Below are 17,486 nucleotides of genomic sequence, written 5' to 3'. Positions count from 1 at the left end.
AACTTTTAAATCTATATTGGCTTGCACATGCTCAGGGAGACGGGAGGACTGCACATGCTCAAGAGAATAGCCAAATACTCGAAGAGATCTAAATAATCTTATAAAAAAAATTTATGTTGTCTGAATTTGTAACAAAATATATTCAAAAAGGTTAAAATTCTTACTATAATAACAAAGTTAAAAAAAATAAAAAAATAAATGTTTTTATTCTTTACTAAACTCATCACACGCACTTTTTGTGCGTGCAGTTAGGTTCAAGGTAAAACCAAAAATTGATCAAAATAGGCTCAACATTACAAAACATTACAAAGGAATCAAATACATACCTCAATAGAAATTAAGACCGGGCTTGTAGTCAACGATTTCTATCTCTCTTGCCAAGCTCTCTAGTCTCTATCAACAACAAACACCTTTAAATACATGTCTCAATAAAAATATTTTTCTCCAAATAAATTAGATATAATTCTGTCACAAAACTAGTGGGTTTGTTAAATTAGAATGAATTTGTGAAGTAAGAAGATGAGAGATGTGATATGCTTGATAGTGGCTAAAGGGAGATGATATAGACGTGGGTAGATACGTGATATGCTTGATAGTGGCTAAAGGGAGTTGAGATAGCCATGGGTAGATGCAATTTTAACATGTTCAAATGAGGGCAATTTTGTACCGTAAAAAGTTAAAACCCAATAAGACATTTAAATTTATTAATTGGGGTAATAATTGTTATAAGTAAAAAAAAATTTGAGATTTATACAAAAGAAAGATGATATACGTTAGTGTGGATGGATGGAGATTTATGATAACTAAATAGAATTTGGATAACAAAAATTTTGTATTGTTTTAAAGATTTAAAAAAAAAGTAACCATAAAAATTTCAAGATAAGAATGAATAGTTTTTACTTTTTTTTTTTGAAAAAGTAATTTGTATTTTTTTTTTTTTTATAAACATCATTGAAGTATTTGAATTCAAATAAATAACAAATACAAATAAGAATTAGACATTTGAATACAAATATGAGGGGAAAATAAGGTTTTTTTTTTTTTTTTTGAAATAAGTAATTCTGTATTTTTTTTAAACATAATTGAAGTATTTGAATTTAAATAGATAACAAATACAGATATAAATCAAACATTTGAATACATATGAGTGGAGAGAAAAACTTTTCTTTTTCCTTGTGTACATACATAGTTGAAACTTTTTTTTTAAACATAATTGAAGCATTTGAATTCAAATAAATAACAAATATAGATAGTTTGAATTATTTTTTTCTTTTGTACATGAGATAATATTACTCTTTTAATCTTTTTTGTGAGATAGTATTACTCTTTTAACCTTTTTTGTTTTTGTTTTTTTGTAGGAAATAAAATTAAAAAGGTATGTTATTTCAAAGTTTATATGAGGATAATTTGGTATGACAAAAGTTGAAGACAAAACCGGGGAACCTTCTTATTAGTAGTAAGTATGAATAGATATATACACTGCTATCTAACAATAAAAAATTCAAGGTAAAATCTAAATCATTTAACTATCTCGTTCGCACCAACTTTAGAATATGCCTATATCTACCTGGGACAGATCCGATCTATAAATAACCTTGGATATATGAAAAGAGGTGATATTCCATCCAAATTGCTGAGCTTAACAGGTCATAATAATTCAACCATAAATGATATATATCAGCAACTGATTCAGTAAAATTCTTTAAAAGATCTAAATCCAAATTGTTATTAACCATTTTCAGATCACACAATCTAAATTGTATGGTACTACCACAGCACCACAGGTTCACAACTGCTGCACTACCATATGGTGACACCCTATAAACCTAATCTGTCCAGTAATGGAAGAGATATCATACATACCCCAATCCAGCATGTTAATTTGCTGCCTCCGCAATTTGAATAAAAGAATTTAGCCAAACTCAACAAGCAACACACCCTGGCTGTCAATATTTTAATCTATTACTGTGATTTTCAATTGAAGATACTAAAGCCAATAGAAACCATGGAATTACCGATATGGCATGAACACGTTTTTGGGCAAATAAATCAGGCATATAAAGTTCTTTCCTGTGAAACTCACAGAAAAGACAACTTTCCAAAGATTAAATTGTGATACATACAAAATGAAATGAAGCCTTCAAACACAAATTTCTTCTCCAGAAAGACAGATCTCGTAGTCTGGAAGAAAATATTTAGTGGCTGAAGGCATTTCGACATCTCATGGAAAAATGGAGCCAGCAGGAGTATGTGCATTGCTGCAAACCCATTGATTCCTCTGCTACAAAGAAAGATAAAGCTACTCATAACAATTAACAACTTTTGTTAAGCACTCTTCTCCCCCTCCAAACAATGATTTAATTTGAAGCAGGAAGTAATTAAGAATTTTCGGACAAGAACTTCTCCTACATACTACCATTAATCATGATCTTAGAACAAAAAACATTTCATTTGAAATCCCTTGTTAATAGGTGGCAGATCACCAGTTAGCGATTTCTGTGTATCACCTGTCATATCAATCTATGATCACCTTGCAATGATGAATGTACAAAATGGCCGGTTTGTGTTTTAGGTTATGTTAAGATGTCAACCCTTGACCATGATTTCAAATTTATGTTGTTGCATCACTGGTAGTAGCTGTCCTGTCATCTGCCATCACAAAATGGAATTGTTATCAGTTCATCACAACAACTTGATTTATTATATCCAAGCATGCACTAGAGATATTATGGATACCGGTTCCATCCCTAAATAACATTTGTTTTATGTCCCAAACTTGTCCATTAAAATAGTCCAAAAGTAAGTAGTGTGCTCTTGCACTAGCTTTATTATGGTGCTAACTACATATAAGAGACAATCATCGCTTTTAAATGACAAGTACAAGTTTAGAAATGGAAGAATAAATGACAGATAAAGAGTGATATTACATTCAAAGCCCTTTCCAAAAAACTGTGCTCATTCCAATGTGGTCTATAGTTTTGGGATGGGGGAGCAGTAAGATATATTAAATTAAGACTACATTAAGCCACATGATGTTCAAACATTTACTTCACTGGCTTTCAAGATACATCATTTCAACATCCATAAAATTTGGTATAAAATGTTTATTTCCTGAACATTTATTCATGATAATGTCAACATTTGGTCTTCTAATTTCCTGTTACATGATCAACATTTGTACTCAAAACCAAAGGCCATGTGAATCACACTTAAGATATTTTAATTTCCGTATGGTTTCAAATGACTGATAATGTGACTGTAAAAAATCAAATTCATTTAATGGGCTCATTATTAAATTGAATATAAAAGATTGCAACATCATTTGGGGAACTTCTTAAACAATACAATGGCAATGCACAAACCATAAGATTAGAACCATCAGTGGTGCAATCTTGGGAGTGCCATGACCGCACACAAGAAGCTGATTAGTTTCAACTCCAAGCTAGGTAGATTAATAAATGCAACGTAAATAATTCTCACTGTATGATATGCGAACAAGAAATCATACAGTAACAGGTGAAAGAAGACAGGAACAAGATGCTCTCCATTTCATGGTCAAGATTTTATTTCCTGGATTTGACAGTGTATGTTATTTAAAATTTAGATGATGTGATACTGGATACACCTTTAGATTTGTGATAATTTATTTGAACCATGAAATGAATCCATTTCAAATGGAGAAAATCCTAAGACGAGGAAACCAATTGCTCCTTATATGCATACCTTGGCTTGGGACAGTGTCCTTAGCTGTGGCAACTGTGGCAGCTGTGTTCTCGTTTGGAACTTCAGTACTGCAGTCTGGAGCATTATTTGTCCTATCCTCTATTGGAACTTCTTTGTTGGAGCTAGGTGCGTCATTTGTCTGATAATCCTCCAGATTAGGCATTGACTGTTCTGGGATTACATTGACCTGCATAAAGTCTTAAGTTATAATGCAATTTCACACAGGATCTCCCACAACATCCCACATTAGACCAATCCTAGTGTGCATGGCAAAATGCAAGGCTAACCAGTCATCTTGTACAGTATAGCAGACATGAAACTAAGTATGATGCATGTGTTCTCATGCATGTACCACTTCCTTTTAATTTTCTTTTCCCTTTCAAACACAGATAACCTCGCCACTATAAGCAGGCAGCAATATTTTTCCTTAAAAACAGAAAGGCACTTCGGCCAAAATAGAACTTTGATGAAGTTAGATATATGGTGAATACATCATGTGAAAAAGAAGAATTGCAGAGGACTTGCTTTGGTGGGGAAACCATTTTAAAGGCCCCAAAATTTTCTCAAATATATTGATGAACAGAAGCAGAACAGAAAAAAATGGACCTTTCAATAGCATGAGCAACATACATTAAGTTGACAGAATGAATTATATAAACAACAACCACTATATAAATGATCATAAAGAGGCCGATTGTGGCTATATTTCTGTCAGCCGCTGTTTACATAAATCTCCAACTTATAAAGTTGTAGTATGTAATGCCCACTTCAATTATTCACAAAGTTTAACTGGTTCATGGTGTTTGTAAACTTGTTCAAAAACAATTTTATTGGTTCTGCAAAGAGTAGCTCCTAAGATTCCCTGTCCAACATAAAGGAAAGAAGATTGCACCTTAGGGGGCTGAGATGTATCAGAAGATGCTGGATTCTTTAAAACAGGAATAGCAGCTTCTGTCTTGGGTTCATGTACTGTGGACTCCTTTCCATGAACACCATCTACTAATCTGTGATCAATTGCATCCTGCTTGGATGTTCTAGAACTTTTTGATTTGTTGTTGTAATCTCCATTTGACATAACATTACCAGCTTCTGCAGCAGTCCTCTTCCTGATTTGAGAATTGCAGTATTAGAACATAAAACCTAAATAAATATATCATTGAAAAATGTGATCATTGCTAGCAATCCCAAGTTACCAAAATGAAGTGAAATAAAAATAACAATATCCTCACCTACTGAAATTATGATTAGCTGCTTGGTAAGAGTTTGGCTTGTTGGAAAACAATATTCCCCGAAGAGGCTTCCCATCAATGACAGTTTCAATAGTATATCCAACTGGGATGTTTTCTGTAACCTTGGCTTGAAATGTCTTCTTTCCTTGAGGAGATTGGGTTTGATTCAACGGAAAATTTTGTCTGCCTGCAATTAAAGCACCAAAATATTAGGTAATATCTTTTTTTTGATAAGTAAGAAAATATTAGGTAATATCCTGTTTCAAGTACAAGTTTTACAAATATTACTTATATTCTTTTAGCCATTAAACAATAATTTCCAAATCAAACTATTATGTAAGTCACCGACAACAATTTTTTTTTAATATGCCCATTTGATTTCTTGAATACACACACAAGTTTGATTAAGAATACCATGACTTTAAAAGCATTTATACTTCATAACAATGGCAAAAGTCACTTTATGCATGAACATGCACTGAGTAAACCACATACAATTAAAGTCTTCTAGGAGTTTTCTACCAGACATTTCTTTGTCAAAATACTTCTCACTATACTAGATTCATGGATTATTTTGGACAAAAAAGTGGAGAATAATTTCATATTGTAATTGGTGAATGGAAAGAGATTACAGATTTTAAAGCTAGCTCTCCCTTCCCCCTTTATATTTCTTCAAATCCAATGAGGAAAAATAAAAGGTAGACCCAAGATAAAGGTGAAACCTGAAAGGCCCCAGAAGCTCACAAAAAGAAGCCACTTAATGAACTTAGATACATATTTTTTGGTAAGTAATTTAATCAACCTATACACATTGCGGCAAAAAAAAAGAACTTTTTATTTTTATTTTCTTATTTTAGCACATCTTCATTCACTACAGAAATTTATACAAAGAACTTAAATTCTATGCAGAAACATTATGCAAAATTTTCATAAGAAAAAATGTCCATACCAGGTTGGCCAAAGGTAGGTACAATCATAGGTTGGTATGTATCAGCACCCATTCCAACCCTAACAAGAGCTTTGTCATGAGGAGGAGTAAGATTTTGCTCTTGACACTTCAGCTTTAGTTGCTTCCTTAGAGATAACTTATCTAGCCTCCATTCTTTTTCTCTGACCAGTCCTAAAAATTATAAATTATATTAGATTAGTAACAGATTCAAGTTTCCATATTAAATCAAGGTGTTAATCAATTCCCAAAACCAAATGTTACAAGAAGTAGGATCAAAAGTATAATTATGAGGTAAGTGTAAAGAACATGCAAAACCTGTGTACAAGTAATACATGTCATCCAGAGCCTCAAGACTCTTGTTGCATCCACCTAAGAATACAAGGACACCACCCTTCACTGGATCTAAACAGTCACCTGCCACCGAAAATCTGGCAGAAGGCCCATCACTTGTAGTGATGACCTTTGTCCATACACCAGTATCTGCACCAATTATGGAATATGGTAGACGATAATGAGTAATTATATAAAAACATAGCATATGGATAATATTATCAACTCATTTTCTAAACAAGCCACTGAGAAGAAAAATAAGTCATTCTGCTATGAATATCAAGATCCAAAATTAGATGACATATTTCAGTTACTATTTTTTTTTTTTTTTTGGCTTTTTCTGATATGTTTACCAAACTTGTAACTGTCAATTAGAATGTGGTACAGGGCAGTTCATAGCCATTCACTGGAACAACCCTGAACCAAGAGAACTCAAAATTCCATTGTCTGTTTGTCCACCCAATAATCACCATGGGCTTCTACAACAAAGATTCTTGCAGCACAATATCATGAAGGAAAAAATAGAATAGCCATATAAACATGTAAATATTATAACATTCATACATACCAACATCAAGCGCATAAAGGTCATTGTATAAATTTTGAGCATCAGTAAATCCCCCAAAAACAAACAAGCTTTTGCCAAAAGCAACAGTTGCATGACCAGCTCGGGGAGGCAACAGATGGCCTGAAGTGTTCAGCTCCTTCCAAATTAGCGTATCTAATAAAATAAATGCCAAGAACATATTTATTAATTAGTACATACAATGTATAAATGACAGTCCTGGAACTAGGCACAACCAAGTTTTGCAAGAAGGAACAATTTTTCTCATTGGCAACTAAACTTGGGATTCTAGAATATCTATATGACCTGTATCAAGAACATGGACGTCAGACAAATAATAGTCATGTGCATCTTCACCACCAATCACAATGAATTTGTTCTTCCAAGATGAGCAAGTATGACTATCACGTGGAGATGGTGGAGTTCCTGATGTTGTAGCACGTTTCCATACAAATGTCTCTACAAGTATACAATCAGAGAGAAAGGATGAACATCTTCCTTTATCCACAAGAATATAATAAGTGTACAAGCCAATTGAGTACCATCAAAATATCCCCCCCCCCCCCTCCTCACCCCAAACAAAAAGAAAAAACAGAAGAAAAAACCTAGGTCTTTGAAAAAGAATCCTAGAGGCTTTACAAACAAATCAGCTAGCACCTACAAATCTTTATTCGTAACCAACTATGTAGAAAATTTACCTGTATTCAATATATAAAGATCGTTGTAGTATATTTCATCATTATTATTAGCAGACTTCCCGCAGCCACCAAATATAATTAGACGTTTACCAACAAGGGCTGCACTATGACCCTCCCTTGCCTCTGGTCCATCACCCCGTAAACTTGGAGATATCCATGTGTGTGAAGCTATGGATATGTTAAACACATTAGCACCTATGAGACTAGTTGAATTTGTAATATTTGTAATAAGAGATAAAGATATAAATGAGACTTTCTAGCTTCTAGTCGAAAGCACAACAATGCAAAATGAAATTACACTAGTTGACAGAAAATATATAATCCAACAAAACTTGGGCAACAGGTTAGCTGCAGCCTCTCGTGTAAAGAGGCCATTAATTAAAAGAAATAACTTACAAGTATCTAATATATGCAAATCCTTGAGAGGATTCATCCCATCTGTTCCCCCAAATACAAAAAGATTATCACCAACAGTGGTGCAGCTGTGGCTGTCCCTTGGAGTGGGTGGTGTGCCTTTTATTGTAGGCTGGCTCCATGTCTGATTAGCTGCAAATCAGCTACTAGAAATGAGAAAATGAATAATACTTAAAAATGAACATGCAAGTGCAGTAAAGGAAATGCTATGAGTAAAATAAATCAGGGAAGAAAAAAAAATTGATAAAAAAAAACCCAAATTCTAAGACAAACCCATTAACAAACCCCCAAACCCACAATCCATAAAGAATCTAGTAAGATTATAAAGAAAAATTGTAAGTACAACAAATTTTTTTCATTAAACCCATCAAAGCCATGTGCATAATAGGACATCTATTGATTCTAAACAACAAAAAAATCCACCAAAATCGGAACTTTACCAATAAAAAATTCAATAGCAAACACATGGAAGCATTAAAGCCAAAAAACTAATGCCATACAAGAACCCATCACAACATTAATGTCAAACAACAAGCCCCCCACAACAGTAGACAAAACTAAACTCAATCAAAACCATAAAAACAAGTCCAACGCTATCCCCCACAAAGCTTAATAACCTCAGTACATCGAAAAGATTCAAACTTTATCACAAAAACCAAACACAAACAACAATGTCAATAACTCAATATTTGCACAAATCCTAGAACAGAGAAAAAAACTAAAAAAGTGTGGAGCTTTGTAAATAGAAGAAGACCCACCAGTGTCAAAGACATGTACTTGGTTGGTCTGGCAGTTGTCTCTGCCATAACCCCCAAAAACATAGAGAAATCTGCCACCTTTAATGGCGTTGCAGGTGTGACCCCACCTCTTCCCTGGCCCAAATATGTCACCAACTCCATGCTGTTGCTGTTGCTGTTGCTGTTGCTGTTGTTGAGCTCCTTCTGAGTTTTGTTTGTGATGGGGTTCGACCCTTTCCCACCTCATTTCTCAGGGATTTTCAATGGCAAGAATAGAGAGAGACCCAGTTGAGGATAAAGTGAAAGAAAGTGAAATTTTTGTTTCTCTTTTCAGAGAGAGAGAGAGAGAGAGAGAGACAGAGAGATGGGTTGTTTGGGGATTGAGTGGATTTTGCGGTGAGTTTTTGAGTTCATGCAATTGTAATGAAGAGAAAAAAATGAAAACCCCAAAATAAATAAATGCACTCAAAACTGCCAAAACAAGTGTCATATAGTAGTACTAATTGCTAATTAGTAATTACTCTCTTCTCAAAAATTAAAATAAAAATTGCTAATTACTCATGTGGGGAAAGAGGAAAATATTTTTGGTGGAGGGGAATTAGTATTCATTAATTTATTATCCAATTCCTTCTATAATAATGTTATTATCTAATTAATAAAATTATGCTATTATTATTTTATTAGTATTAAATTTTTTTTTTAATGTGGCTATTAATATTATTATTTAAAAAGGAATAAATAAGAGAGTTAAGTGTCAAGGGGGGAGAGAGAGTTTGAAATATATGGGTTCAGAGGGGGAATCAAAAGGTGCTGAAACGTGGCACTTGGAGAATGGTGAAAGGTAGGGTCTCATCTTTAGATGGGGTCATTACACTGGACTCAGCATAACTTGACCCGTGGCACATGAAAAATGGCTCCATCCTAGCCAGCCAAGCCATAACCCATTGGCCAGTTCCCAACTAGTTTGAGCGTGTTCAGAAATGTTAGGATAATTTTGGTGTATTCAACGACAACGTTCAAATATTATTAGATCTTATCAAGGCGTTCAAAAATTATTAGATCTTGTTAAATTGTATGTGTTGAGTATAGGCAATAGGTGCATGTCTTGGTGAATTTAAATTCACTTGACTCTCAGGGTCCTTGGCTTCTCTTTACAATATATGTCAACCCGAGACTTGCTAAAAGGCGTCTTTTATGGGACAATTTATCTATTGTGGCTCGCCTCCATAACTTACCCTGGGTTATCGCCGGAAACTTTAATGAAGTGCTAATTGGAGGAGATAAGTTTGGAGGCAGACCAGTGAATATCAGCCAAGCCATCAGATTCCTGGAGTGCCTTGATATATGCAAGATGATCGATATTCGTTTTTCTGGTGCGCGCTATACATGGTCAAACAATAGGCCTTTTCTCTCAGCTTGTCCAGTAGAGGATAGACCAGTATTTTGTCAATGCGGATTGGTATGCTCTTTTCCCAGAAGCGAGTGTTAAACACCTAGAGAGAGGTCACTCAGACCACTGTCCAGTCAAGTTGCATTTGGATAGACCTCATGGTCACAAGCAGGCTCGGCCTTTCAGATTCCAGCCTATGTGGCTCTCTCACTCTTCTTTCTCGGATATTGTGCAAGACGCCTGGACTAATACTAGTTCCTTATCGCACGTTGTATCCAGGTTCATTGATAAAGCGAAGGTTTGGAATCGGGATGTGTTTGGAAACTTGTTTCGTAGAAAAAAGCGCACTCTCGCCAGACTTAGGGGTGCCCAAATTGCCTTCTCCAATAACCCCAATATTTTTCTGAGTCGTCTTGAACAGGAGTTGTGCACAGAGCTTGTTGAGGTTTCGAAATTAGAGGAAGAGTTTTGGGCTATGAAGTTGCACATTACATGGTTGGTTGAGGGGGATAGAAACACAGGCTTTTACCACACTTCTGCTCTAGTGCGTCATAGCAGGAATCGTATTAATGGCCTAAAAGATAATATGGGTAACTAGCTGATTGATGAGAGTGATATCGCTAATTATATTAGGACGGGCTTTGCTTCGTTATTTATGACTAGTCACAGTAGCTCGCTCCTTTCTTTGTGGGACCCTCCTTGCTGGAGCTCATGCTTGCAGGATGATGAAGTTGCAAAACTTGCTGCTCCGATATTTGATGAAGAAATTTCAAGTGCTCTCTGGCCCCTTAAAGCCTTCAAAGCTCCAGGATCAGATGGCCTTCATGCGGGATTTTTTCAACGATTTTGGCTTCTTGTCGGGGAATCAGTCAAAGCGGAGGTGAAACAGATTTTTACTTCCCAATTTATGTTAGAGTACTTAAAAAAAATTCTCATCACTCTAATTCCCAAATGCAATGCGCCCGAATCCCTTAGCAATTACCGCCCAATTAGCATTTGCAACACGATGTACAAGTTAGTCACGAAGGTGATAGTGACTAGGATTCGCCCCATGCTCTCTAATCGTGTCTCCCCCTATCAAACGGCGTTTGTGCCTAATCAAAAAGGGATTGACAATGCAATTATTGTGCAAGAGCTTGTTCATACCATGTCTAAGATGAAAGGGAGAAGATGATTCATGGCAATAAAAATTGATTTGAAAAAGGCTTATGACCGCCTCAAATGGAGCATTATCTAGGATACCTTAACTCTATTCAAGTTTCCTAATCATCTAATTTCTCTTATTATGAGCTGTGTTTCAACCTCATTTATATCGATGTTATACAATGGTGGTGCTCTCGAGCCTTTTCTTCCTTCAAGGGGTATTAGACAAGGGGACCCCCTCTCCCCCTATTTATTTATTCTCTGTATGGAAGTCTTGGGGGCTCTCATCATTGAGAAGTATGATGCCACGCTTTGGGACCCGATTAAAGCCTCGCGGGGAGGGCTAGCTTTTTCCCATCTGTTCTTTGCTAATGATCTAATTCTTTTTGCAAAAGCCGATAGGAAAAATTGCTTGGCTGTAAGAGAAGTCCTTGATTCGTTTTGCTCTTTATCAGGGCAAAAAGTGAGCAATGCAAAGTCTAGGGTGTTCTTTTCTCCTAATGTCAACCTGAATACTAGAGCAAACTTGTGTGAGATCCTGGAATTTCGGTCCACTCCAACTCTTGGAAAATACTTATTTCCCATAAAACACTCAGGCACGAGACAAGACTTTGGGTTTATTATCGAGCAAATTCAGAGCCGCCTTGTTGGTTGGAAAGAAAATCTTCTGTCCTTTGTGGGGCAGCTGGTCCTCACCCAATCTGTTATAACAACTGTCCCTAATTATGCAATGCAATGTGTTGCTCTTCCTTCTAAAGTGCTCCATAGTGTGGACAAATTAAGCCGGGACGTCTTGTGGGGATCAACTGATAACAAGAAGAAGCTTCACTTGGTTAGTTGGAAGAAGATTGCTAAACCCAAAAGAGAGGGAGGTCTTAGGTTACATGCAGCCAAAGCCAAAAATGTTGCCCTTTTAGCCAAGCTTAACTGGCGGATGCAAACAGAGACGAACTCCTTGTTGGCAAAAGTTCTAAATCATAAATATAGGGTGACTAGAAGAGTCACAAATGCCCATCCCATACCTCGGTTATGCTTTAATATCTGGTCTGCGTTAAGGAAAGGAGAGTTAGTGTTCAATAAGGGGTCTAAATGGGTAGTTGGCGGAAACAGTCACCTATCTCTTTGGAATGACAAATGGCTGGACCTTGGGCCACTGCGAAGTCTCATTTCAGGCCCTCTCAATCATGGGGAAAAGAGTACTTGCTTAAAAGAAGTTGCCAACTTTAGTGGATGGCAGTGGCAAAAGCTTTCTTTTGTCTTACTTGCTAATCTATTGGCTGCTATTAAAGCCACCCCCATATCTTACTCGGTCTTGTATAAGGATCGGCTCTCTTGGTTTTCTTCCCCAAGTGGGGCTTTTGAGCTTAAGGAGGCTTACAGGTTGGCTTGCATGGAAAAGGAGGATGATCAAGCCATTTCTTTTGATGGTGACTGGATCTAGAAGACTATCACCATCCCTAAGGTAAAGTGCTTTATCTGGCAATGCTATCTAACCAGCATCTTTGTCCGAGCCACCCTAGCTTATCGTGGTATGGATGTCTCTCCTTCTTGCCCAATTTGCAATGGTGATCTGGAAACTATTATCCATGTTTTAAGGGATTGTCATTTTGCTTAGTGCTTTTGGAATTCCTTTCCCCAACCTAAGCCTTCTTCTCTGTTTTATGGGACTAGACTTTTGGATTGGTTGAGGCTAGATTGCCGTAGCACGAAAAATTCTCCTTGCTTAGGGATTAATTGGGGGGGTTGTATTTCCCTTTGGCATTTGGAGTCTTTGGCTGCATAGAAATAGTGTTGTATTTGGCAAAGAGAGAGCCTGGGTTGATCTGAAAAAGGAGGTAATGGCTAAAGCCATTGAATTTGTTTATCTCGGATCAAATGTGAGGTCTAATGGTCTTCGCACTACTATTAAGGTTAGCTGGCTTCACCCTCTTGCAAATTGGGTTAAGTTGAATACTGATGGTTCCTCCATCGGGAACCCCGGCTTAGCAAGAGGAGGAGGATTGATCTGCAATGATAATGGGGATTAGGTGCGAGGTTTTGTGAGAGCTATAGGAACCACTGCTAGTGCTGCTGCGAAGCTGTGGGCCCTCTGTGACGGAATTCGATTGTGTATTGCCTTAAAGTGTCTAGCAGTAATTATAAAATTGGATGCCAAAATCGTGGTGGACCTGCTGCATAAAGAAGATAGAAACCAGAATGGGTTGGACGCTATCCTTGGAGATTGTAAAGTGGGGCTGAGGGCTATTCCTGTGGTAAAGATTTAGCATTGTTATAGGGAGGCTAACAAATGTGTTGATGCATTAGCTAAGAGGGGAGCTTTGCTTTCCCAAGACTTTGTTGGTTTTATTGATCCCCCTTCTGATGTATCCTTGCTGCTTAGTTTAGATGCAGCAGGGGCTGCTTTTGATCGGTCTGTTCCTGACCGTGTTGTAGCTGCTTAGTTCTTAATGAAATTTCCTTCTTTACCAAAAAAAAAAAAAAAAGAGTATAGGCAATTATATGAGAAATGTACTATGGCTTTTAGTTTAGCTCATTCTTTATTTCTTTATTTCTTTTATTTTTTGAGAAAGTTTTAACTTATGGTGTTCACTCCTGATGATAGGTCTTTATCATCAGACCAAGACACCAATCGATTTTTGGTGTAGGCAGAGATTGAATTCCAGATATTTTATTCAACCATCAGAGACTTTATCAGTTGAGCTAACTGGAACTCATTCTCATTTCATTTGATTGTGGCATTTGCTTTGGGAAAATCTATATTACTCTAGAAATCTAGATTTTAGAGAATGTGATGGATGGTTAATCAAATTAGAATTATACTTTATGAAAATATGAGATGCTTATATTTGATTTATTTTTATAAATCTTATAATAATTATGGATAAATTACAAAATTGGTCTTTATCCTTTACATCATATTTCAATTTGGTCCATAATCTTTTAATTTGGTCTCTAACATTTTCAATGTCATGTAAATTTAGTTCATGTTGTTATCTCTTGGATGGAAAGAACTGATGTGTCAGCCGCCAAATGTATCGTCACATCAATTTTAAAAAAAACCTTATTAAAAATGACACATGAGATCCCAGCAACCAAACTCGTCTCTCTCTCTCTCCACCAACCAAAATCACTAATCATGGGTTCAAGAGTAAAAAACTGCTTTGGGTGAGATGTTAAAAAAGTGTGGGTTGAGAAAAAATTGCTTAGAATGGCAAGAGGCTATCAGAACATCGTTTGTTCAATTGGACCTTGAACAGCTTACACGGTTACACCATAAATCAAAACTCACAAGTGCTATTCTATACTCATATTATTGAGACCTAAGATTTGTTCTTGTAACTTGCTTATGAATTGGATTCTCCATTTGGTGGTTTGCTATACCAGGGCAACAAAGCCATTGTTAATAGAGGACCTAAGGCACTTTGTTCACTAGAAAACTTGTTCAAAATACTATGTCATGTATGTGATAATGAGAACAAGCTTTGTAGTATGCAACATCTGCCAAACCCTTTTGATTGCTGAAAACCACTCAATAATACCTTACAACTATGGTTTTAAGACCTAGATCGTTCAAAGAACTGGTAAAGGGAGAAGTTCAAGGTTTTTAATGTTCGACCGAGGTTCAACCAAGGTCAAACTGAGATGATGTCATAATTAATTTAGTAATTAATTAAAATAAAATAAAAGGTATTAAATTTGTAAATATTAGCAAAATTGACTAAAATATCTAAAAAAATGAACCAAACTTTCAAATAAATTTTCATGATATTATAAGGTTAAAATAAAATAGTACATTATAAGGTTTATAGAAAATAATATAGCATAAATAAGCATGAATAAATATTGTATAATAATCCGTCAAGTATAAATTATTTATTAAATACAAATCACTTTTAAAATACATTTATAAATAGGAAATTCAAGATCACAAGTTAATTTAGTAATGAAAACAAATTTAATAATATTTAATGCATTGAGAGAGAGAGATGATATGGAAGTTTTTGGAAACTATAAATTATATAAATTTAATAATACTTCATATTAGCCCACAAGGAGCTTACCTAGCCTGTTGTCGCGATGTCAACCATAGTGCTCCAAAAGAGAGGGGGGGGGGGGGTCTTAGGTTGAACCCTGGTTCACATGGTTCTCTCAAATCTATTAAAAGGCCGGTTCTTGCATATAAAAAAACCGGTTTCATGACCGGTTCAATCATAGAGTCAGTATCCATTGTAGGTTTTCGTTGGGCGTAATTAAGCTATGAAAAATGAAGGTGATGCAAAAAAGAAAAAAATTTGGTTGGTGGGATCTCAGTTAAAGTGGCATGGAAAATAATTTTTTATTGTTCCATTTGACACATTAGCTTTTTCTATCTAAGAGATAACCATAGGGACTAAATTGACACAACATTGAAAATGTTAGGGACCAAATTGACTCAATTGAAAGGTTATGAACCAAATTGAAATATAGTATTAAATACAGGGACCAACTTTGTAATTTACCTAAGATTTATTTATTTTTCCTAAAATATTCTTTGATTTGTATTGTCTCTTTTTTTCCCCTCCTACAATAAAATTATAGTACAACATTTTCTAAATAGCATGTATAATGTAAAAAAAAAATTATTTGAATTTTCAATTTATAATTATAATTCCTTTATTTTATTTTTATTTCTATTAGTTATAGGTAGAATGGAATGAGTAAAACTGTCAGTTTATAAAAATAAAAATAAAAATGTAAATTTTTCCATGATAGGAATGTGAATATCCTTATTTTTAAAAGGGAACCCTCTTTCTTACAAAAAAAGGGATTAAGTGTGAATCCATATTCCCTAAGCATCTAATTTTGTTATTTGATTTACAACCAAACGTGTGAATGTTTCAACATTCCTCAAAATCCTAAAAGAAAACTATTCATAAATGGCAAAAAAAAAAAAAAGCAAACTACATATTTGGTCTCTATTCTTAACACTATATTTCAATTTGATTCCTAACATTTTAATTGTGTCAATTTGATATCTAACATTTTAGTGTCGTGTCAATTTAGTCAATATAATTATCTCTTGAATGGAAATTGCTTGCGTGGCTAACGGCCAAAAAAAAAAAAATGTTGATATGGAAATAAACTGATTTTTTAGTTTGGTTGTTAGTGACGTTAGTAATCTCCATCTAAGAGATAACGAAATAAGCTAGATTAACATAATATTGAAATGTTATAGACTAAATGGACACAATTGAAAAGTTATGGACCAAATTAAAATATGGTTTAAATGATAGAAATCAAATAAGTAGTTTACTCAAAATTTAAGCATACATGACAATTAAAACTTCACTTTTTGAGTTATAATTATCCATTAACCAATTTACAGTAAATTACTTTTCAACAAAAAATTATAAAAGAGTCCTAAACTTCAACCCATAAATGACAATAAAATTTTACTTTTTTATAAAGTGGGTAAATATCAATACACGCTACATTTGCACATAAACGTATACACACTTTCTGCATCGAAAAAATCACGACTTCAACCCAAGAGCATATGGCTAATTGCACATTTAGCAAACACGCGGGCCCGTAAATTTAGACAAAACACATCCTTCTGGAACTTTGCCTGGATTCTGAGGACATATTGCTCTTTCAATAATTTGGTCAACTTTTTACTTTTTATTTTTGTTAAAATCATTTTTTTTAGGTTTTTTTATCAGATGTAATAAAGTTGTCTTAGTTTTTGCTAGTACTTTTAAAGAGAATGAAGATACTTTTGTTTTTTTTTAAATTATTTTTTATATATTTATAAACGGTCAATTTTTATTTAAGAAGAGAAAAATGAGGAGCAGCATGCCTTATAGATAACTACAAGAGCTTCAGGGAGACTAAGATTATGAAAGCAAAACAACTCTAGAGAAATAAGAGACAATTTAGCAACAACGTGCGTGTTGAATTGCAATATTTTTTGACCCAATTTTTTTTATTCAATCTTTTGACCCAACCAAAACTACAGCTAAGTAAACTATCCTTAAAACATAAAATGCTACTAATGACTTGGAAGTTTGCTTGGATTCTTGAGGACATATTGCTCTTTTAATAATTTAGTCAAGGTTTTTTTTTTTGTTTTGTTAAAATCTTTTTTTAGGTTTTTTATTAGATGTAGTAGAGTTGTCTTTAGCTTTTGCTAGTACTTTCAAAAGGAATGAGGAGGCTATTGTTTTTATTTATTTATAAACTGTCAATCTTTATATTAGAAGAGAAAAATGAGGAACAGTCGGCCTTACAGATAGCTATAAGAGCTTTAGGGAGACTAAGATTATTAA

General features: G+C 34.8%; 2 protein-coding genes across 2 annotated transcripts; one reads left to right on the top strand and one right to left on the bottom strand.

The window, feature by feature from the left end:
- Positions 1 to 2,015: 2,015 nt before the first annotated feature.
- LOC142630356 (uncharacterized) lies at positions 2,016 to 9,102 on the bottom strand. The gene is made up of 11 exons (XM_075804347.1): positions 8,667 to 9,102; positions 7,891 to 8,040; positions 7,495 to 7,662; positions 7,103 to 7,255; positions 6,800 to 6,952; positions 6,217 to 6,381; positions 5,902 to 6,072; positions 4,953 to 5,139; positions 4,616 to 4,829; positions 3,724 to 3,910; positions 2,016 to 2,649 (listed from the first exon to the last, which is right to left on the bottom strand). Exons 1-11 carry the CDS (start codon positions 8,890 to 8,892, stop codon positions 2,612 to 2,614), a joined length of 1,812 nt encoding a protein of 603 aa, XP_075660462.1. The 5' UTR covers positions 8,893 to 9,102; the 3' UTR covers positions 2,016 to 2,611.
- A 325-nt stretch (positions 9,103 to 9,427) lies between these two features.
- LOC142632765 (uncharacterized) lies at positions 9,428 to 10,633 on the top strand. The gene is made up of 3 exons (XM_075807108.1): positions 9,428 to 9,486; positions 9,831 to 10,104; positions 10,208 to 10,633. The coding sequence occupies exons 1-3, from the start codon at positions 9,428 to 9,430 to the stop codon at positions 10,631 to 10,633; spliced, it is 759 nt and encodes a 252-aa protein (XP_075663223.1).
- The last annotated feature ends 6,853 nt before the right edge of the window (positions 10,634 to 17,486 follow it).

The sequence above is a fragment of the Castanea sativa genome, chromosome 4 (genome assembly GCF_040712315.1).
Source record: "Castanea sativa cultivar Marrone di Chiusa Pesio chromosome 4, ASM4071231v1".
NCBI lineage: Eukaryota > Viridiplantae > Streptophyta > Magnoliopsida > Fagales > Fagaceae > Castanea > Castanea sativa.
The sequence above is the reverse complement of the archived record's forward strand: the minus strand, read 5'-3'. Positions and strand labels throughout refer to the sequence as shown.